Raw genomic sequence first — 16,466 nt, forward strand, 5'->3', positions numbered from 1 at the left:
AATTCTAGTAAATTAAGTATATGGTTGGCTAAAAAACTGTACCCACAAATTGTTAATTAATAAAAGTTAATGAGAAGTGTTGTAGAGGTTATATCTTTATATTTGTCCCAGCCAGTAATAATAGCAACAATTTGGATGGAAACAGGGAAATGTGTATGTCTCTGCAGATGAATCCTTATAGCATAATTGTAAAGAAGAAAAGATTTCAAATTCAACTTAGTTTTGGTTCTGTCTCTTAATTTCTGTTCTGAGCATATGACTTAACCACCTACCAAATTAATGAAACAATAAATTTTATTTATTTTGAGATGAAGAATTAATAATGGCTATATCAAAATATAGCATGATATTCATTCATGTGGAAGAGGGCTATCAAAAGTTAATCCAAAATTCAGTATAAGCCAACTATATGATATAAAAGTTGATAATGCAACCTTAAATTGTGCTCATACACTTGCTATGTCCCTGGAGCTTAATAGTTGCACTATTTATTACACCGATTAAAGTCAAATATGATGTACTGCATTCCATCTGAAGCTCCATATCTTGTAAAGTGTATCATTTAATTAGAATGTACGGTAAAATGGAATCAGGATGGTGATGGATCTAGAGACACTTCCATGTAAAACAAAAAGGACTCAAAAATGTTTGACCAGCAGAAGTGAGATCAAAAGAGAGAATGTGAAATAGATAATAGGCTAAGTTAGCATTACATGTGTATATTTGTGTGTTTGGCCACAGATATCATAACTGGAACTAATGAATCAAATTTATGGATGGGAATATTTTCAGAATGTAAGGAAAGACTTTCTAACAATTAAAACTGTCTAGTTCTGGAACAAGTTGCTTTGTAAAGTAACAGACTCCCCCTCAGTGGAGGTGTTCCGAGGGTGGCTGGCCACTTGTCAGGGATATAATGTGCAGAGTTTCTAAGTAGATAGGTGGATGGATATCTGAAGGTTCTTTAAAGCTCTTAGATTTTAACAAAGGACAGATAGCAGAAGGAGAGGTTCTTTATAAACCTAATGTCTTCCATAAATGTCTGTTGAACAAAATTGATAAGAAAGTGAGAAGCTATAGTAGTACAACACACATATAAGAAAGAAAGAAATAAGAAATCAATGGAAATAGAAAATGGACCATTTTATCTAAACAAATTTTTGTTCTGTGTGATGAAAATTGGATGTCATTCTTAGGCTGCATGACATTTACCAAGACGTTTGAAGAAATTCTCCTCTTCATCTCTTCCATTTTCCATTCCACTCCCTGGCCCACCTTCAGAAAGCTTCACTGCACTGGTAAATTTGACCTGAGACAAAAAGGAGAGTAGTAAGATAGCTAAATTCAACGGCAATTCTTTGTGTTTATACTAACTCTTGCCTTGAAAAATAAGTTGTTTAGAATATGAAGATTACTTCAGTTCTTCAGACTTCCACATCTGGTTAGTCAGTAAGTATGTGTACCACAGAAGACATCACTTATAATTGTAATTAGAAGAAGGATCCAGTCATAGATTGAAAGTAAATAGTCAGGCACTATGAATTAATTCAGTGAGTAAATGAGATGTCCTTACAGCTTCGTTCTGATAAAATCCAAACTCAAATTTATGACCAACAAGGTATATTCATCCTTTAAAAACCACACCACAATTGATGATGAGACAAAACTGGAAGACAGCCAAATAGAAGATTTCAAATTTTTATGAAAATAAAACAGTATAAATTAATTCATAAAGTGTCCTATAATTAAAGTGAAATAAGATGTCTGTTTGTTTTTTCCTCAGGAGTTAAAATGTGATCTTGCCCTTAGGTCAAGAGTATTTAAAATTTTCAGCAAGCAAGGAATCTATGGACTTCACATACTCTCAATATTTGGCCAATATTTTAGCCAAAAAAAATGTGAAGGAGAAAATATATTTTCTAAATGTCTTATAATGTCGATATGTTCTTTTTATAATTTCAAAATATTACTATTAAAACATATAGAAGAAAACTGGCTTTAGTGAGCTTCAAAGCAGAAATAATATAAGGAAATGATTTATATATAAAGAAATGTAACTCTTACCATACACTAAAAATTATAGTGTGGATCATGCACAGGGAAGACTCTTGTAGGCAATGGATTTCACTGAGTATAATTCATTACCTTTTCCAAATAGTATGCTGTTACAATGCTTAGTAGTATTATGAAGAAGCACTTAATGGGAAAAAATGATCCTGAATTTCTTTATCCTTTTCAATAGGAAGAATGGTTCAGGTGGTTGCAAAAGTAGTAGAAAGAGGATCAATGTGTGTTTTAATGCATAAGAGGAAACATTAGAAAAATACCAGATAGTTGGGTGGGAGCTTCAGATGTCAGGAATTTCACATGTGTGTTAAAAGTTAAAACTATCTGAGAAATACTAATTTGGATGCCTTTCATTGACTTTTCTTGTCTGATTGCTGTGGCTAGGATTTCTAGTACTATGTTGAATAAAAGCTTTGAGAGTAGAAATCCATTTGCAACAACACAGATGGATCTAGAGGGTGTAATGCTAAGTGACATAAGTCAGAGAAAGACAAATTTCAAATGACTTCACTTATATGTGGAATTTATAAATCAAAACAAAGAACAAGAAAAAAAGAGACAAACAAAAAACCAGACTCTTAAATACAGAGAACTGATGGTTACCAGAGGGGTGGTGGGTGGTAGGGTGGGTGAAATAGGTGATGGGGATTAAGAGTACACTTATCATGATGAGCACTGAGTAATGCATAGAATTGCTGAATCACTATATTGTACACTTGAAAGTAATATAGCACTGTGTGTTAATTACACTGGAATTTAATAATAAAAATTAAAAAAATAAAGTTAAAACTGAATAACAAAAAAATAGCCAGGAAATAATACCCATGTACACCTTTAGATCTGCATTATAATTTTATGTAAATTTTTTGTTACTCTTTTCTTCCTTTCAATAATAGCCTACTACTTAGATATCTTAGTTTTCATTGCTCATTTAAGTTTCCAAACTTGGTTCAGCTTGAAGACAGTGTCTTCGACTCTTTCTTATTTGGCCAGTCCAGGTGTTTAGCATTTCTCAGTCCTGACATTTTTCTATCAACAACTCCAACACTCTCTTACATAAGTGATGTCCTGTTTACCTTGGAGCTTTGCCTGATGAAAGACAGGCGGTCCACAGAGCTGATGTCCAGAAGGTCCTCCACGCCATCTGCCAGGCCCGAGAGGGAGGACCGTTTCAGCCAGTTTCCTATTTAATAATTTTTGAAAAGTTAGACCATTATAGCATGTTCTCCCAAGTAGATAAAAAGAAATGTCAGCATGTGCTCAGCAAGCAATGAAAGTTACATGGCGTGGTATAAATTGAAGTGAAGACAAATTGTTTTCAAAATTGTACATGCTTTGAATATTCAGTGTTGGACCATAAAATTACATGACTAAGACCAGGACAAAAAGAACTTGGGCCTCTTTGGTGAATAAAACGATATTCCATCCAGTTCCCCTTGACAACTTTCACATCCTCTATTAAGTCCTATTGATTTTACCTCTTTTTATAAAAAAAAAAATGTTTATTTATTTTTGAAAGAGAAAGAGAGCACGAGTGCGGGAGGGGCAGAGAGAGAGACGGAGACACAGAATCCAAAGCAGGCTCCAGGCTGTGAGCTGTCAGCACAAGGCCTGACACAGGGCTTGACTCCCAGATCATGACCTAAACCAAAGTTGGATGCTTAACCGACTGAGCCACCCAGGCACCCTTGATTTTACCTCTTAAGTGTTTCTCAAATCCGTCTACTCCTCTGTACATGGTCACCATGTGACCAAGCTTCCATTACCTCTACTTGGACTACTAGGTAGGTTTCTATCTGCTCTCCCTTAACCACTTGGGCTCCCGCCAATATGTTGTCCAAGCAGTGATCCTTCAGAAAAAGCTAGCCTGCTTGTGGTATTCCCTTGTTCATCATCCCGCCTAGGCTATGTAGGGCTATAGGATGAAGAGCTAACCTGACCCGTAGGGTCCACATGCCCTAGTCCCTCTTGCTCTGTCATAGTCATACAGCCACTCTTCTCATCTCAGTTCTTCTAGTTCCCTCCCTCCTAATATTTTACAAATGCTATTGCTACCATTTAGAGTGCTCTCCTTCTTCCTTCCCCCAGTACTCTGAAGATCTTAATCTCTCTTCCTCCAGGAAGCTTTCTCTGATCTCTGCCTCCTCCTCCTAATTTAGGTCAGATCTCGTTGCATGCTTTCATAGTACAATGTATATTTCCTTCATAAAATTCACAGTTTGCAACTATGCTTAGTTGTATCTGCTTTAGTGACTGTCACCCCTAATAGATTTTAAGTTCAGCAAAGTTGGGCACTGTGTTAATTTGTTCACCATTTAATCCTTGATGCCTAGCATAGTGTTTGCACATCATAAATGCACATAGTAGGGGTCTGAGAATACCCGCCGAAAAAAAAATGAATGAATGAATGAATGAATAAATGAGCCAGGCTCAACCTTGTGACTTGAAGCCTTTCCCTTTCTCTACCCTACCATGCATTGCTTTGTTTTGATTATGAGTTGATTTGAGGACGTGGCAGGGAATAAGAGAATCCATAAATAAATACAGACATACTTTTACCTATGGGGAGTTTAAGCTTCTTCCGGAGGGAAATTCTGCGGGACCGTGAGCGGGCGCGACGGTCAGAGGTGGTCCCCGAATGGGCAGTGGTGCATTCTGAAGTATCCTGCTCAGATTGGCTGCTGGTGTCACTAGCTGCACTCTGGGATTTGAACATCTTGCGCCAGAAATCTTTCCGCCCCAGGTTGCCCCCTTGCATTTGTTCATCGCTGAAAGCAAGCCGAGGATAGAGTTAAACATCTGACAACACATGTGAAATTCCCTTAAATTTCTTTCAACTTCCTGCCAATCACATTTAGGCAAATCATGCAGGATGATCTTTGGTGGGCTGGGATTTAGGATGAGTCAGAGTGGGAGTGGAAAAAGTGAGACCACAGTTGACTCTGAGCACTTCTTGAAAACAGTCATGTCTCAGCTGTCAAATAGAGGTAACCATTTTTTTCAACCTTAATAAAAAGACCAAATATTATTGCAGGTGTTCATCTGCGGGTGTGAGTCATAATAGAAGCACTTATGATGTCTAAATATTTTACTTTGTCTTGAAGTTCCCAGAGTCTTGTACAGTACTGTATCTCATTCACCACCCTCACGCCAGTATAGCAAAATTCTTGGCACTAAACAAACCAAAGATATTTAAATAAATGAATAAGTGAAGTGCAACCACAGCCAGGGGGTGCATCATCCCACATCTGTTTACTAGATTATTTTCATCATGAGATTATTAAGTTTTCTTAAGTCAAGGAAACTTAAGTAAGGTTTATTTTTTTTTTCAGTGTTTTATTTTATTTTTGAGAGAGAGGCACAGAGTGCGAGTGGGGGAGGGGCTGAGAGAGAGGGAGACCCAGAACTTGAAGCAGGCTCCAGGCGCAGGGCTGGAACCCATTATGAGATCGTGACCTGAGCCCCAGTTGGAGGCTTAACTGTCTGAGCCACCCAGGTGCCCCTAAGAGAGGTTTAAAAGTAAAAAAAAAAAATTGGCCTGACTCAATAAGCCAAATGGGGACACCTCCGAAGGGATTTTTGACTAGGGCATTCCACAAGAGGAAGAAGGCAAGTGGCCAATAATATTCAGAGATTAATCTCACTAGGAATTGGGGTGGGAGGGGAGGGTCAATTGAAATGAGATCCCTATTTTCACTCATTAAATTGGTAGAGATTAAGAGGGGAGAAAGAAAGCAATGGTGGCTATTGTATTGGCAGTGATATGCTCTGTTAGTGTGACTTTTAAGGAGGAAGGAGAAGAGAAGGGTGGGAAGGGGAGGGAAGGGCGAGAGAGAGTGAGAGAGAGAGAGAGAGAGAGAGAGAGAGAGAGAGAGGATAAAGGAGGAGCCGGGATTACCCACCTACTTTGCTCCGGTGCTAAACAGAGGATATTCGGCATGCTCATTTCCTGGGCCCGCTCAGAATAGGGAAAAGCTCTATATTTAACATTCTATGTCATCCCTCCAAATGGAAATTTTTATGTGGAAGGATATTAAAACATGTGTCTTCATTCAAGAGGAAAGAACAGACCCATGCTAAATGCTGAGATATTAGGCAGTGTTTACAGAACACTGAAGAAAGAGAGTATTTTGCAATCTAGAAAACAAAATCACCTATGAAGATAGATGGTTTTATTTTTAAAATCCAATTTACTTATTAGATCATTCTCATTGAACATATTAGCTTAATAGTTGCTAGTGCTACTTTGAGGGAAAAAAGCCCTTTCTTTTTTTTTAATGTTTATTTATTTTTGAGAGAGAGAGAGAGAGAGAGAGAGAGAGAGAGAGAAGCATGAGTGGGGGAGGTGTAGAGAGAGAATGAGAGAGGATCTGAAGCAGGCTCTGTGCTGAGAGCAGAGAGCCTGACATGGGGCTCGAACTCACAGACCATGATATCATGACCTGAGCAGAAATCAATGCTTAAGTGAGTCACCCAGGTGCCCCTCTTTCTCCTTTTATTTATTGATGTTTTTGTTCATACCCTGTATGTAAAGACTTTTAACTAGTCTTATGGCTATTCAGCTGCAGAATTTTGCCTTTTACATTATTTTTCCCCTTAGGGCTTATGTTTGAATTTTTACTATGTCCTTAAAGACTTGCTTAAATCTCACATTTAAGAAAGGAAGTTAAAGAAAACAAAAGCTTAATGATAATTTGACAATTTTATCCTTTCATTGATTGACTGTCATTCATTCATTTGTTTATGAAATAGATATGAAGTGTTCACTAGGGGGGCCAAGCTCTGTCTAAGCATTGAAGTTATAATGGTAAGCAGAAACTCATATGGTCCCTAGACTCAGGGAGTTAACTTACTTCTCTTTACTTTCCTCCAGCCATTTAGGGGCAGTGTCTAAGATTTTGAAGGCCTGCAAGAGCTATGCAGGCTTTTGTTCTTTGAAGGTTTTCTTTGCTTGTTGTGAATTACCAAGGTTCTATTTGATGATGGTGATTTCCTTGATTATAGAGAAGGTATACCATAAAATCTAGAATACCCTGTAGAATTTTTGGTAGGATAATAATTTCACAGTAAACCAGAGTTTGTGGAAGTAAAATGGCATACCTTAAGTGATGTTTGTGTTTTAAATATTGATCATACCATTTGTGAGTAAATAGTTCTCAAAAGAAGAATAAATACAAATGGGTCTTGCATAGAACTAGGCTGTATTAGTGTCTACAGTAATTCTCACATTTTCTGGGGGCACTAATTTTAAGATGCTTTTGACTTTGCCATTATAAAAAGTGGAGATAAACTGATTGATTTCAGAGAACATTGGAATGGATCTTGGGAGAAGACCAAGGTGAAATGGAGTACAGTCTATGTTTCAGCTAAATCTGGGCGCAAGAGAAGTTTATCTTACTTATTTTTGGAAAGGCTTCATTGAGCACATTGACAGCCATTAATACATTTAAATGAAAAAAGTTATAAGCAGGCATTTGGTTAAATGTCTGACTCTTGATATCGGCTGAGGCATGACATCAAGGTTTGTGGGTTCAAGCCCTATGTAGGGCTCTGTGCTGACAGCACAGAGCCTACCTGGGATTCTTTCTCCCCCTCATTCTACCCCTCCACTGCTCTCACATGCTCTCTCTCTCTCTCAAAAATATATAAATAAACATTAAAAAAGTTATAAGTGATTTTAAGCAAGAAAGTAGATGACATCCCCACCCCACCTGACAGGCACAGTATTTTTCATGATTTATCTGCAGGAGTGTGCAAGAAAAGCAGAAGTGGGATAGAGACTGGGAAAGGGAAACGCAGTTAAGGAAGCTTCCTGTAGGCCTGAGGCTGGTTATTTGTGATTTGGGTCTGTAGAGATTAGTGGCTTTGGGAATGAAAAGTAAAGGTCAGAAGCAAGGCAAAGTTCAAAGAAGATGATTTCTTGCAGCAGGAAGTGCTCAGCCAACTGCACTAGAGACAAAAATCAATGCTACTTACTGCTCTGGAGTCTGTGAGGGGCGACCAGACATGAAGCTGCGACATTCCTCAGGGGCAGAGGACACCTGGCCTTTCTCCACAATGCTCCCCGCCTCTGACCTATGCAAATGGTGCATTCCACCAATCACAACAGAGCAGGACACCACTCCTCAATGCCTCATATACTTCACAAAGCTGAACACTCCCTTATAGGCAATGTGTATTGCTTTCAAACCCTGTCATCGTGAGACTATATCGTATGAAACTTATATCCTACCATTTCATTCATGACCTAGAGCCTTATTGCCTAAGTATACCACCATCATCGCGAACAGAGTCATTAACTATAAACAAGATTGTAAATTTAGGAGTTTCTTTTAATCTTGATAAGTGGCATATTTTATAGAATAGGCATACAATAAACATACATACCAGAAGCAAAAACAACAGAGGGCTGCTCAGCAATTCCTGTTCTGCCATGTTTAAAATATTACTTACTGAACAGAAGGATACGGTATCAATAATTGCTTTTCCTCTCTGGACAAAAATGTAAATTTTCCTCGGAAAGGACTGACACACAGATAGCATTTCACCATATTAGTGAGAGCTGGGAATTAAAGATCAAGAGTATGCAAGCCTGAAATCAACTGAGCTTTGATTTATATAGAGGTAGGGTTTATTTGACAGTAAACACCTCCCTTTTCAAAGCTGCAGCTGGACTATCACCAGTGATGCCATTTATTCAAGATAGTTCCACCATGCCTGCACTAGTTATACACCATGCTATGAACCACATGGACAGTACAACAGAAGATTACATTCCAGGGACAGAAGGCAAACACTAATGTTTATATATAGCTCAAGCTTCCAACCTTTTACTGCCTGCAGTCTTAGATTCAGATTCATTCTCCTCCAGCTTTTTCCCTGGTGCCAACTTCTCAGCACTGTCAAGCAAAGCGCTGAGGGCCACTCTCCTGAAGACATTCCCATGAGCCTCTTTGATAAATTGGACCAGCTGACGGATATCACAATACAGCCCCTGTGTGGATGCAAGAAGGAAGGTTTGGGGAAAGTCGTGTGATTAAGTGGTTTTCACAGGACGAGTGGGAGAAGCTAATTCCTTAGACTTAGGTCAGCATTGGAATCATAAAAGGAAGACAATTTACAACAATGAAACTGATGGTACACTATCTCTCCATTGTTCCTACAGCAACATTATCAAGAACTTTGCCTGTCATCCTTAGTACGATAGAGGATGGTTACCATGCTTCATATTCAGAAAGTTGGTTGTATCATTAGAAAGACATCAATTTATACTTTAAACCACTGGATTCCCAAGCTTTAATTTTCTCTCTTAATTGGGACTTCTGAAGAGATGCCTGCAAAAAAAAGGCAATCAGAAATTCGTTTAGACTAGGGATTTCAGTCCTTATTCAGCTTCTCCAATTTTTCTACATCACTGTGATAAAGTATGCTAAGTCATCTAGACACTTCTAACAGAGCCTGATATTCAAGGACAATTTATTTTGCTTGACATATTTAAAAAATGTGTATGTTGAAGTTCATTTGTACATGAACCTGACTATGAACTACAGGTGATGTAGGGCTATTAAAACCAGTACATTGATGAACCCATATTGAAAAATATATACAGGACCTTTTTCTTGAGATATTAAGCTTTTATCAGCATTTCCTCCTTTCTCTTCAAGAAGGTACTTACTGTATTCTTTGCCTTAGGAAAGGTTCATGGCAAAGCAGAACACAGAAGCCTAAACAAAACCACTTAAACACTTACTTGATAGCTTTGGTTTAAAAACCTAAGGCCCAATGGGACAATCATGCCCATGACCCTTAAAACATCAGAAGGAGCAGTAACTGGGGAAAAGATGGAAAGGGTGTTTTTTTGGTTCTAGGGTCAGAAAGACCCTGTGCCTTCACTGTATACTTTGGTAGCTCTTCCATAAAAGGGACAGACCCCCAAAACCAGGGTTCTAAATTAACTAGAATGCCCAGCCCTAAGCATGCAGCAGAGAGCAGTATGTGAAATAACAGGTATGAATTGATGATTGAGACCCATGGAGCTCCCCAGGTCCTAGGTCCTATCAAAGACTTGGGATCTTTGCACCACTCTATGAAGTAAGGAAACCCAAGAATGACTGGGGTTCAACTTTCAGCCATTCTGAAATGAGAGTTCAAAGTCAATACTAAGATGATTTAAAGAAAGTTAAGAAATACAGTAATTTCTTCTATACATGATTTTGCAAACTAAAATGTATAACAAGTACTCACACATATTATAATCAACTTGTCAAATTACTTCTTGCCATGACCAAATTAAATGCATGGATGGGGCCCATGTTTTTCTCAAGCTCCAAAAACTTTGCTGAGGTGGCTTTGACAGTCAGCAAAATTAAATTGCCTTAGGTTTGGGATTTTAGTTTGTTTACCCAAAGTGATGTGAATAGTTTCAATAGCTTAAAATGATTTCCTTGATTTAGGTAGATTAGCAGATAGTGTCAATATGTATAAATGGGCTGATTTCTACATAGAAGTCACAATATGTAACAGATTGGTAAGATAGAGAAATGTTCCTTTACTCCCCAGAGAGAAATGAATTCATCTAGTCATGTCAGATTCATCAGCCTTAATCTACTTCTCGTACCCCAAACCACAATTAAGCACTAACTTGTTATAACCTGCTTCTCTCTCCATACTACTTGCGGCTTCAGTGGTTTAATTAACACAGTCATTTATGAGGAGTACCTGAAAAATTCAATAAAAGAAAACAAAACTAGTTCCAGCAGCATATTTAATTTTTAAAGTAAGTGTGGTTTCAAGAAAATGCTTGGTGTAGTATCATTTAATATTTCATGAGTTAATAAGCTGTGCTCCAGCCCCTCTTTCTTTTTACGGGTTCAAAGTACCTTGCAACTATCTCAGCAATCACCACAGAGCTGATGAGGTAGAAGAGGAAGATACGTCAATTTTCAAGTAGAATAATGAATAACAACGAGGAGAAATGTGTCATCGAGGCTCCACCATGAGCTACTGGTCACTTTGGGAAAACAGAGATTTTTAACTTTAAGGTGAAGACTTTTAGACTTTAACTTGTCTATCTCATGGCCATGACTGAGAACATTTCTTAGAGCAGAGACCAAGAACTCCTGTGGGAAGAAGAGGTGAACTTCTCACCAGATTCTCAGGGCTGTGCAATTCATGTGTAGTTGAAGCGCAACGGGTGATAAGGGATTTAAACATGGCGCTGACGATGATGCCTTCCACGTTTTGGGCTGTGGATTTGTTGTCCACCGTGGTGAAGTTATTTCCAAACCCAGCCTTGTCTGGAATGCAAAGGCACTAATTCAAGGCAATGTTTTCATTAAGCTACACAGGTTAAAGAAGTAACGGAGTATTTGGCACCCAGGAATTAGTGAAGGGCTACACAAAATTCAGAAACAGACTAAAGATACACCTTGGAGACTTGGAGATAAACAACTCACAGTCTTCCTCAGAGTCTTTACCATGATATAGTCCCTCGTGTTGTGGAATGTTTATATTGATAAGTCTTAGCAAAAAGGGAGAATCAACTGTTGACCCTAAGAAAGATGTTTAGACCTAGTTTTTAAATAGTTGATCACTTAAAAAATAAGAATCCCTCATTGAAGAGAGAATTTATTTGATTCAGCCTTTTTGGTGGTGAGGGATGCTGGCTTCCCAGTGGAAATTGTTCAGTCTTTCAGAAGTGGAGTGAGGGGGGGCCAACCCCATGAGCTGGCCAGGGGGAGGCAAAGGTGGGAAAGTGCCCTGAGGGGGATTCACACTAGCACTGGTAATAAAAAGGACACTGAGTCCTGCCACGAGCTGCATAGAACATCTAGCAGCTTCTTGCCTCCACAGACTTGCCATACCAAGAGGGAAAACCTACCACCTCTCTTAGAGCCACTTCCTTATAACTCACTGAAATGTGAAATGCCAGTGAACTGAGGCCATCACCCTCCCATGGCACTTTATGCCACTTTTTAACATATCCAGGAAACATGTCTTAGGGGACACATTAGCTATTCTGGAGACTTGCCAGAAGATTCTTAATGACTGTGAACCATCTGTGGACTGTACAGTCAGGATTTATGTAGCCCTGACACTGATCAGATAGGGACCTATGTGTTTGGCTGGCTGATTCACTGGGAGCTACTTCTGTCTCTCAAGAGTCCCACGGGGGATTTGTCACTTTATTATAACCTCTCACTGTCTGTGCCAACTGGCCGGGGATTAGCCCTAAACTTTACATTATAGAAAGAAATCTCTCAGTCTCTGCTTGTAGTTTCTATCTCAAATGGCTTAAAAAAGAGAAAATAGTTTGTACTCAGGAATCTCTCTTCTCATTTAATTATTTTCTAAAATTTGTAATGTACTCAGCTTAAAACAACTCTGATAATGTACATTGTTTTAGGGGCTCTATAGAGGAACAATATTGTTTTAAATGTGAACGCCAAACAATAAAGATAGGGAAACTGCTCCCAAATTCATCAAATAGATCTTCATTATAAATTAATCAACTATCACACATGTATTATATAAACCATAAACATCCACATGAAGAAGTTATTTCTTCCCAGGCTCTAATTAAAATGTGTATTTTACTCACCTCAGTCTTCATACATCACTTTCATTTCATTACTGTGTTTACACCCAAGTGGTATTGAAGGTGTTAGGTCTATTATGAGTGCAATTGATGTTCACTGGTCCCCCTATACCACAGGTTTCTACAGTGGAGTTTTCTCAAAACACCAAGTTCTAAAATGGTATGTGGGATTATCTATATATCTATTTGCCCATTTAAAATATTTTAGTATATATGTGTATATGGGTATATCAAAATTATGCTACTACTATGTTTCTATATATCTTTTCTTTCCTGTTTTATCTTGTGAAAAAAAATTTTCAAGCACTCTGCCTGGCACATAGTAGGTAGTCATTTCATATTTGTTGAACTAATGAATATACTCCCTTGTTCCTTGATTTTGCCTCAGTGGTCATACAACAGAAAATTGTATGAGAAAGAGAGGAGTGCCATGAGTGATAGTGTATGGATTGAGGGGCTAATGGTGGGGACGCCACAGCTTTACAAAATGCCCTTTGCTGAGTTAAGTTCTCCTTAGAAACCCCTCAAAATGTGTCACCAAAGATAATGTGCAAGCTTCTCTTGCTTATACTCTATTACTCTCTCTCTCTCTCTCTCTCTCTCTCACACACACACACACACACACACACACAGACACACACACACACACACACACACACACACACACACACACACCTTTTCCTCTAAAGTCTATCCCCACATATTCAGGGTACCTCAGAAACACTCTGCTTCACCTCATAGTGATCTCTCCTGGAACATGGCACAGCTTTACTTACTGTCAGTGACTGGCTCCATACAAAATCCTAGCAAAGCATGCAAGAAGTCCACTACATTATTGAGAGAGTCCTTGTTCACATAGTCCCTCATGGTTTGTCGGAATTGCATCTTATCTAGCTTGTATAGCTTAGTGAGGCAGTTCTGGGCCTGTAATGAAGGAAGAAAAGTGAAGAAGTCACAGGTACCAGCTTAAGCTGGGGATACCATTAGTCTGAGACAGAAGCCTGCGGAAGGCAAAGGCTTCTGTCCATCCCTGCTGGCTGGTGCTGGCCAACCCTGCAAGCCCCCCTTGTCTGAGCAAGGAAGGGGCAGAGACTAAGCTGAGCAGTATGAGGGACTTTACTTTTAGAAGGGCTGCTCCAAGTAAAACCCAAGGCTAATGTCTAATGCTGGTGCCAGAGGAATTCAGTCTTTTTGCCAAGATCACGATTTTAAGATCTCAATGAAAAATGCTCCAAGTATAAAAATTAGGCAGGTTATAGAATTGGTAACCCAGGTTTAGAAAACCTCAAAGCTTTGTGCAGTGGGAGGAAGGGTGCCACTCCCATGTTCAGCTATTTTGGACTTAAGTAGATTTAATGGAGAGGGTGAGAGGGATATATGAAGTGGGTATCCAGTGTTCTCATATATGGCCAGGAAGGGAGGACCCTTCAAGCATGAAGGAGGCATAAAATAAAGGCACATCTAGTGTGTTTATGTGTCTGTATTTCAATGTGAAAGTTTGATATTTAAACAGAAATTGGCTTCATAGACATGACAACCAAGTGACCACTGGCTAGACCCTGCTACTCACAACTATATTTCAGACAATACAGTAAATGATTCTGCCATCTGGCAAAGAGAACGGGAATAACCTCTCCATCAGAGCAAGTAAAGTCACAGCCATTGGCTGCAGAAGGCCACAGACAGAATGCACTGATAGTATCGAGGGTTCATTAGAAGCCTCCCAGCCTTGTCCTATCATGGAGAGAAAAATCACATTTGGGTGGTGCTTTGCTGTTTAAAACATGTTTCTTGCTTGTGACTGTATAACATTTGACTTTCACACCTCTGTGATTTGATGAGTATCCCCATATTACAGTGGAGGAAATTGAGGCTCACAGAAGTCAAGGACTTTGTCCAAGTTAACCACCTTAATTGAGGACGGAGAACTTTGGACAACCAGGCACAATCATGGAAGTAAGATTAGAGAAAGCAGTCCCTAAGAATTTAAACACATAAGATGGGCCCTTAATGGATTCCCAGAAGAAAATTTAAGTTACATCACTATTTTAACAAATCAAGGCCCAGAGAAAGCTTCTGGAAAAATTTGAGAGGGAAAGAAAGAGTACAAAAGGCTGAATTAGCAATAAACTTGGTATGACCTTTTGGTAATCTCTCTGGCTATATGACAAAGTCAGGTGGACTGGTAATTGTTTTCATTTTGCCTTTATTACGTCCTAGAATATTGAGAAATTAGGTGTTTTTATTCCAGAGATATTGCTGTTTGCTGGTTCTCAGGCAAATTCATTTTTTCTTCTTATAAAATAAATGCTGCTTGCTGAAAAATTATGTTTTCAAAGCATTTACATAAAATATTTCCCTTATGAAGTAGTACTTAATTTTTACCCCATAAAAAATATGTGAAGATCTTGATTGCAACACATATGAAGCACTTTAAAATCCTGGGTTGGAAAGCCCTGAAGCACAAATTATCCTGTCTTCTCTACAAAATACTCCAATGACAGCATAGTTTCAGATGTACTGTTTAGAGGCCATTAGAATGTCTAAATGAGTTCAATGAGAAGTTTAAGCAAGAATCAGGAATCAAAACCTTAAGTATTTTGATTTTGAATGAATATTCAAGAATCTCTTCTCCAAGAGATATAAAACTGTCAGAGTGAATTCCCTTTCAATATTTTGGGACAACCAATGAATGGTTAGTCTAAAAGACACATGCTGGAATTATTAGGCATTTTGATGAATATCATTATAGTAATTTTCTCTTTCTTTCTTTTTTTCTCTTTCTTTCTCTCTTTTTCTCTCTCTTTCTCTCTTTCTTTATAAGAAGTATAGAAGCCCTTGGGCACCTGGGTGGCTCAGTCAGTTGAGCGTCCGACTTTCGCTCAGGTCATGATCTCACGGTTCATGAGTTCGAGTCCCGTGTCAGTCCCGTGTCTGACAGCTCAGAGCCTGGAGACTGCTTTGGATTTTGTGTCTCCCTCTCTCTCTCTGCCCCTCCCCTGCTCATGCTCTGTCTCTGTCTCTCTCAGAAATAAATAAATATTTTAAAAAAAATTTCTAAAGTATAGAGGCCCTGATCTGGTAGAAGTAAGAAATATTCTTAATATCTTAAAAGTTAAGCAACCTCTGAAAATTCAATGCTTTAGAAATTTGTAAAGACCTAGCTTCTTGAATTAATTAGACTTTCCCAGGGATAATTTCTCAGATTTGTATATCTTGGACAATGTGTTTGCTGAGCAAAATTAGGCAAATATAATCCCTATAATGAGTATTAAGCTGGGCTACAAGATAATGGGAGATTTGCCATGTAAGTCAGCAAAGCTGAGAAGGCAGGTAAAAAACTGTCTAGACATCCTGACAGGAAATGTTCAGGAGTCTCGGTGAGGGAAGCATGGTAGACTGAGCAGCAACAATGGTCTCTCAAGCGGCTTCTGATCCAACTATTCCTATTTTCTTCAAGTCTAGAAAGACAGGTTGTGGCATCAGAGCCAGTTTAATACCTCCAAGTCAAGCATGACACTTACTATTTTTTAGTGTTTCGTTTCATGGAACTGGTCTTCTGTATGAGGAGTGTAACCTTGAAGTAACCTTCAAGTAACCTTGAAGGCACTTATTCACACTGCGATAGAACTAAAAACCACACATTAAAAATCACTTATGCATGTGCAAAGATGGGGGCAATGTCAGCTTTCTATTGCCTTATTAATTATTATTTTGAATTTTAAATTTTGGACTTCAAAATCTAGATCTTGGTCAAAGTTGCCAACTTTCATAATTTAGAAGTTAATTACTGTGAATATAA

The 16,466-nt window shown here is 38.6% G+C and overlaps 1 protein-coding gene across 13 annotated transcripts in view; it reads right to left on the reverse strand.

Moving 5' to 3' along the window:
• Positions 1 to 16,466, reverse strand: part of UNC80 (unc-80 homolog, NALCN channel complex subunit) — a 232,703-nt gene that overhangs the window by 159,899 nt on the left and 56,338 nt on the right. For 9 of the 13 annotated variants that reach the window (XM_058706453.1, XM_058706445.1, XM_058706399.1 and 6 more), the window contains exons 15-21: positions 13,441 to 13,588; positions 11,215 to 11,363; positions 8,895 to 9,061; positions 8,044 to 8,142; positions 4,621 to 4,835; positions 3,144 to 3,250; positions 1,213 to 1,309 (exon numbers count right to left, since the gene is read on the reverse strand). In XM_058706453.1, the coding sequence (XP_058562436.1) occupies positions 1,213 to 1,309; positions 3,144 to 3,250; positions 4,621 to 4,835; positions 8,044 to 8,142; positions 8,895 to 9,061; positions 11,215 to 11,363; positions 13,441 to 13,588 (982 nt within the window). The remainder of the gene's footprint in view (positions 1 to 1,212; positions 1,310 to 3,143; positions 3,251 to 4,620; positions 4,836 to 8,043; positions 8,143 to 8,894; positions 9,062 to 11,214; positions 11,364 to 13,440; positions 13,589 to 16,466) is intronic. The other 4 variants (XM_058706423.1, XM_058706414.1, XM_058706370.1 and 1 more) reach the window with 2 other exon arrangements.

The sequence above is a fragment of the Neofelis nebulosa genome, chromosome 2, assembly GCF_028018385.1.
Source record: "Neofelis nebulosa isolate mNeoNeb1 chromosome 2, mNeoNeb1.pri, whole genome shotgun sequence".
Lineage (NCBI taxonomy): Eukaryota > Metazoa > Chordata > Mammalia > Carnivora > Felidae > Neofelis > Neofelis nebulosa.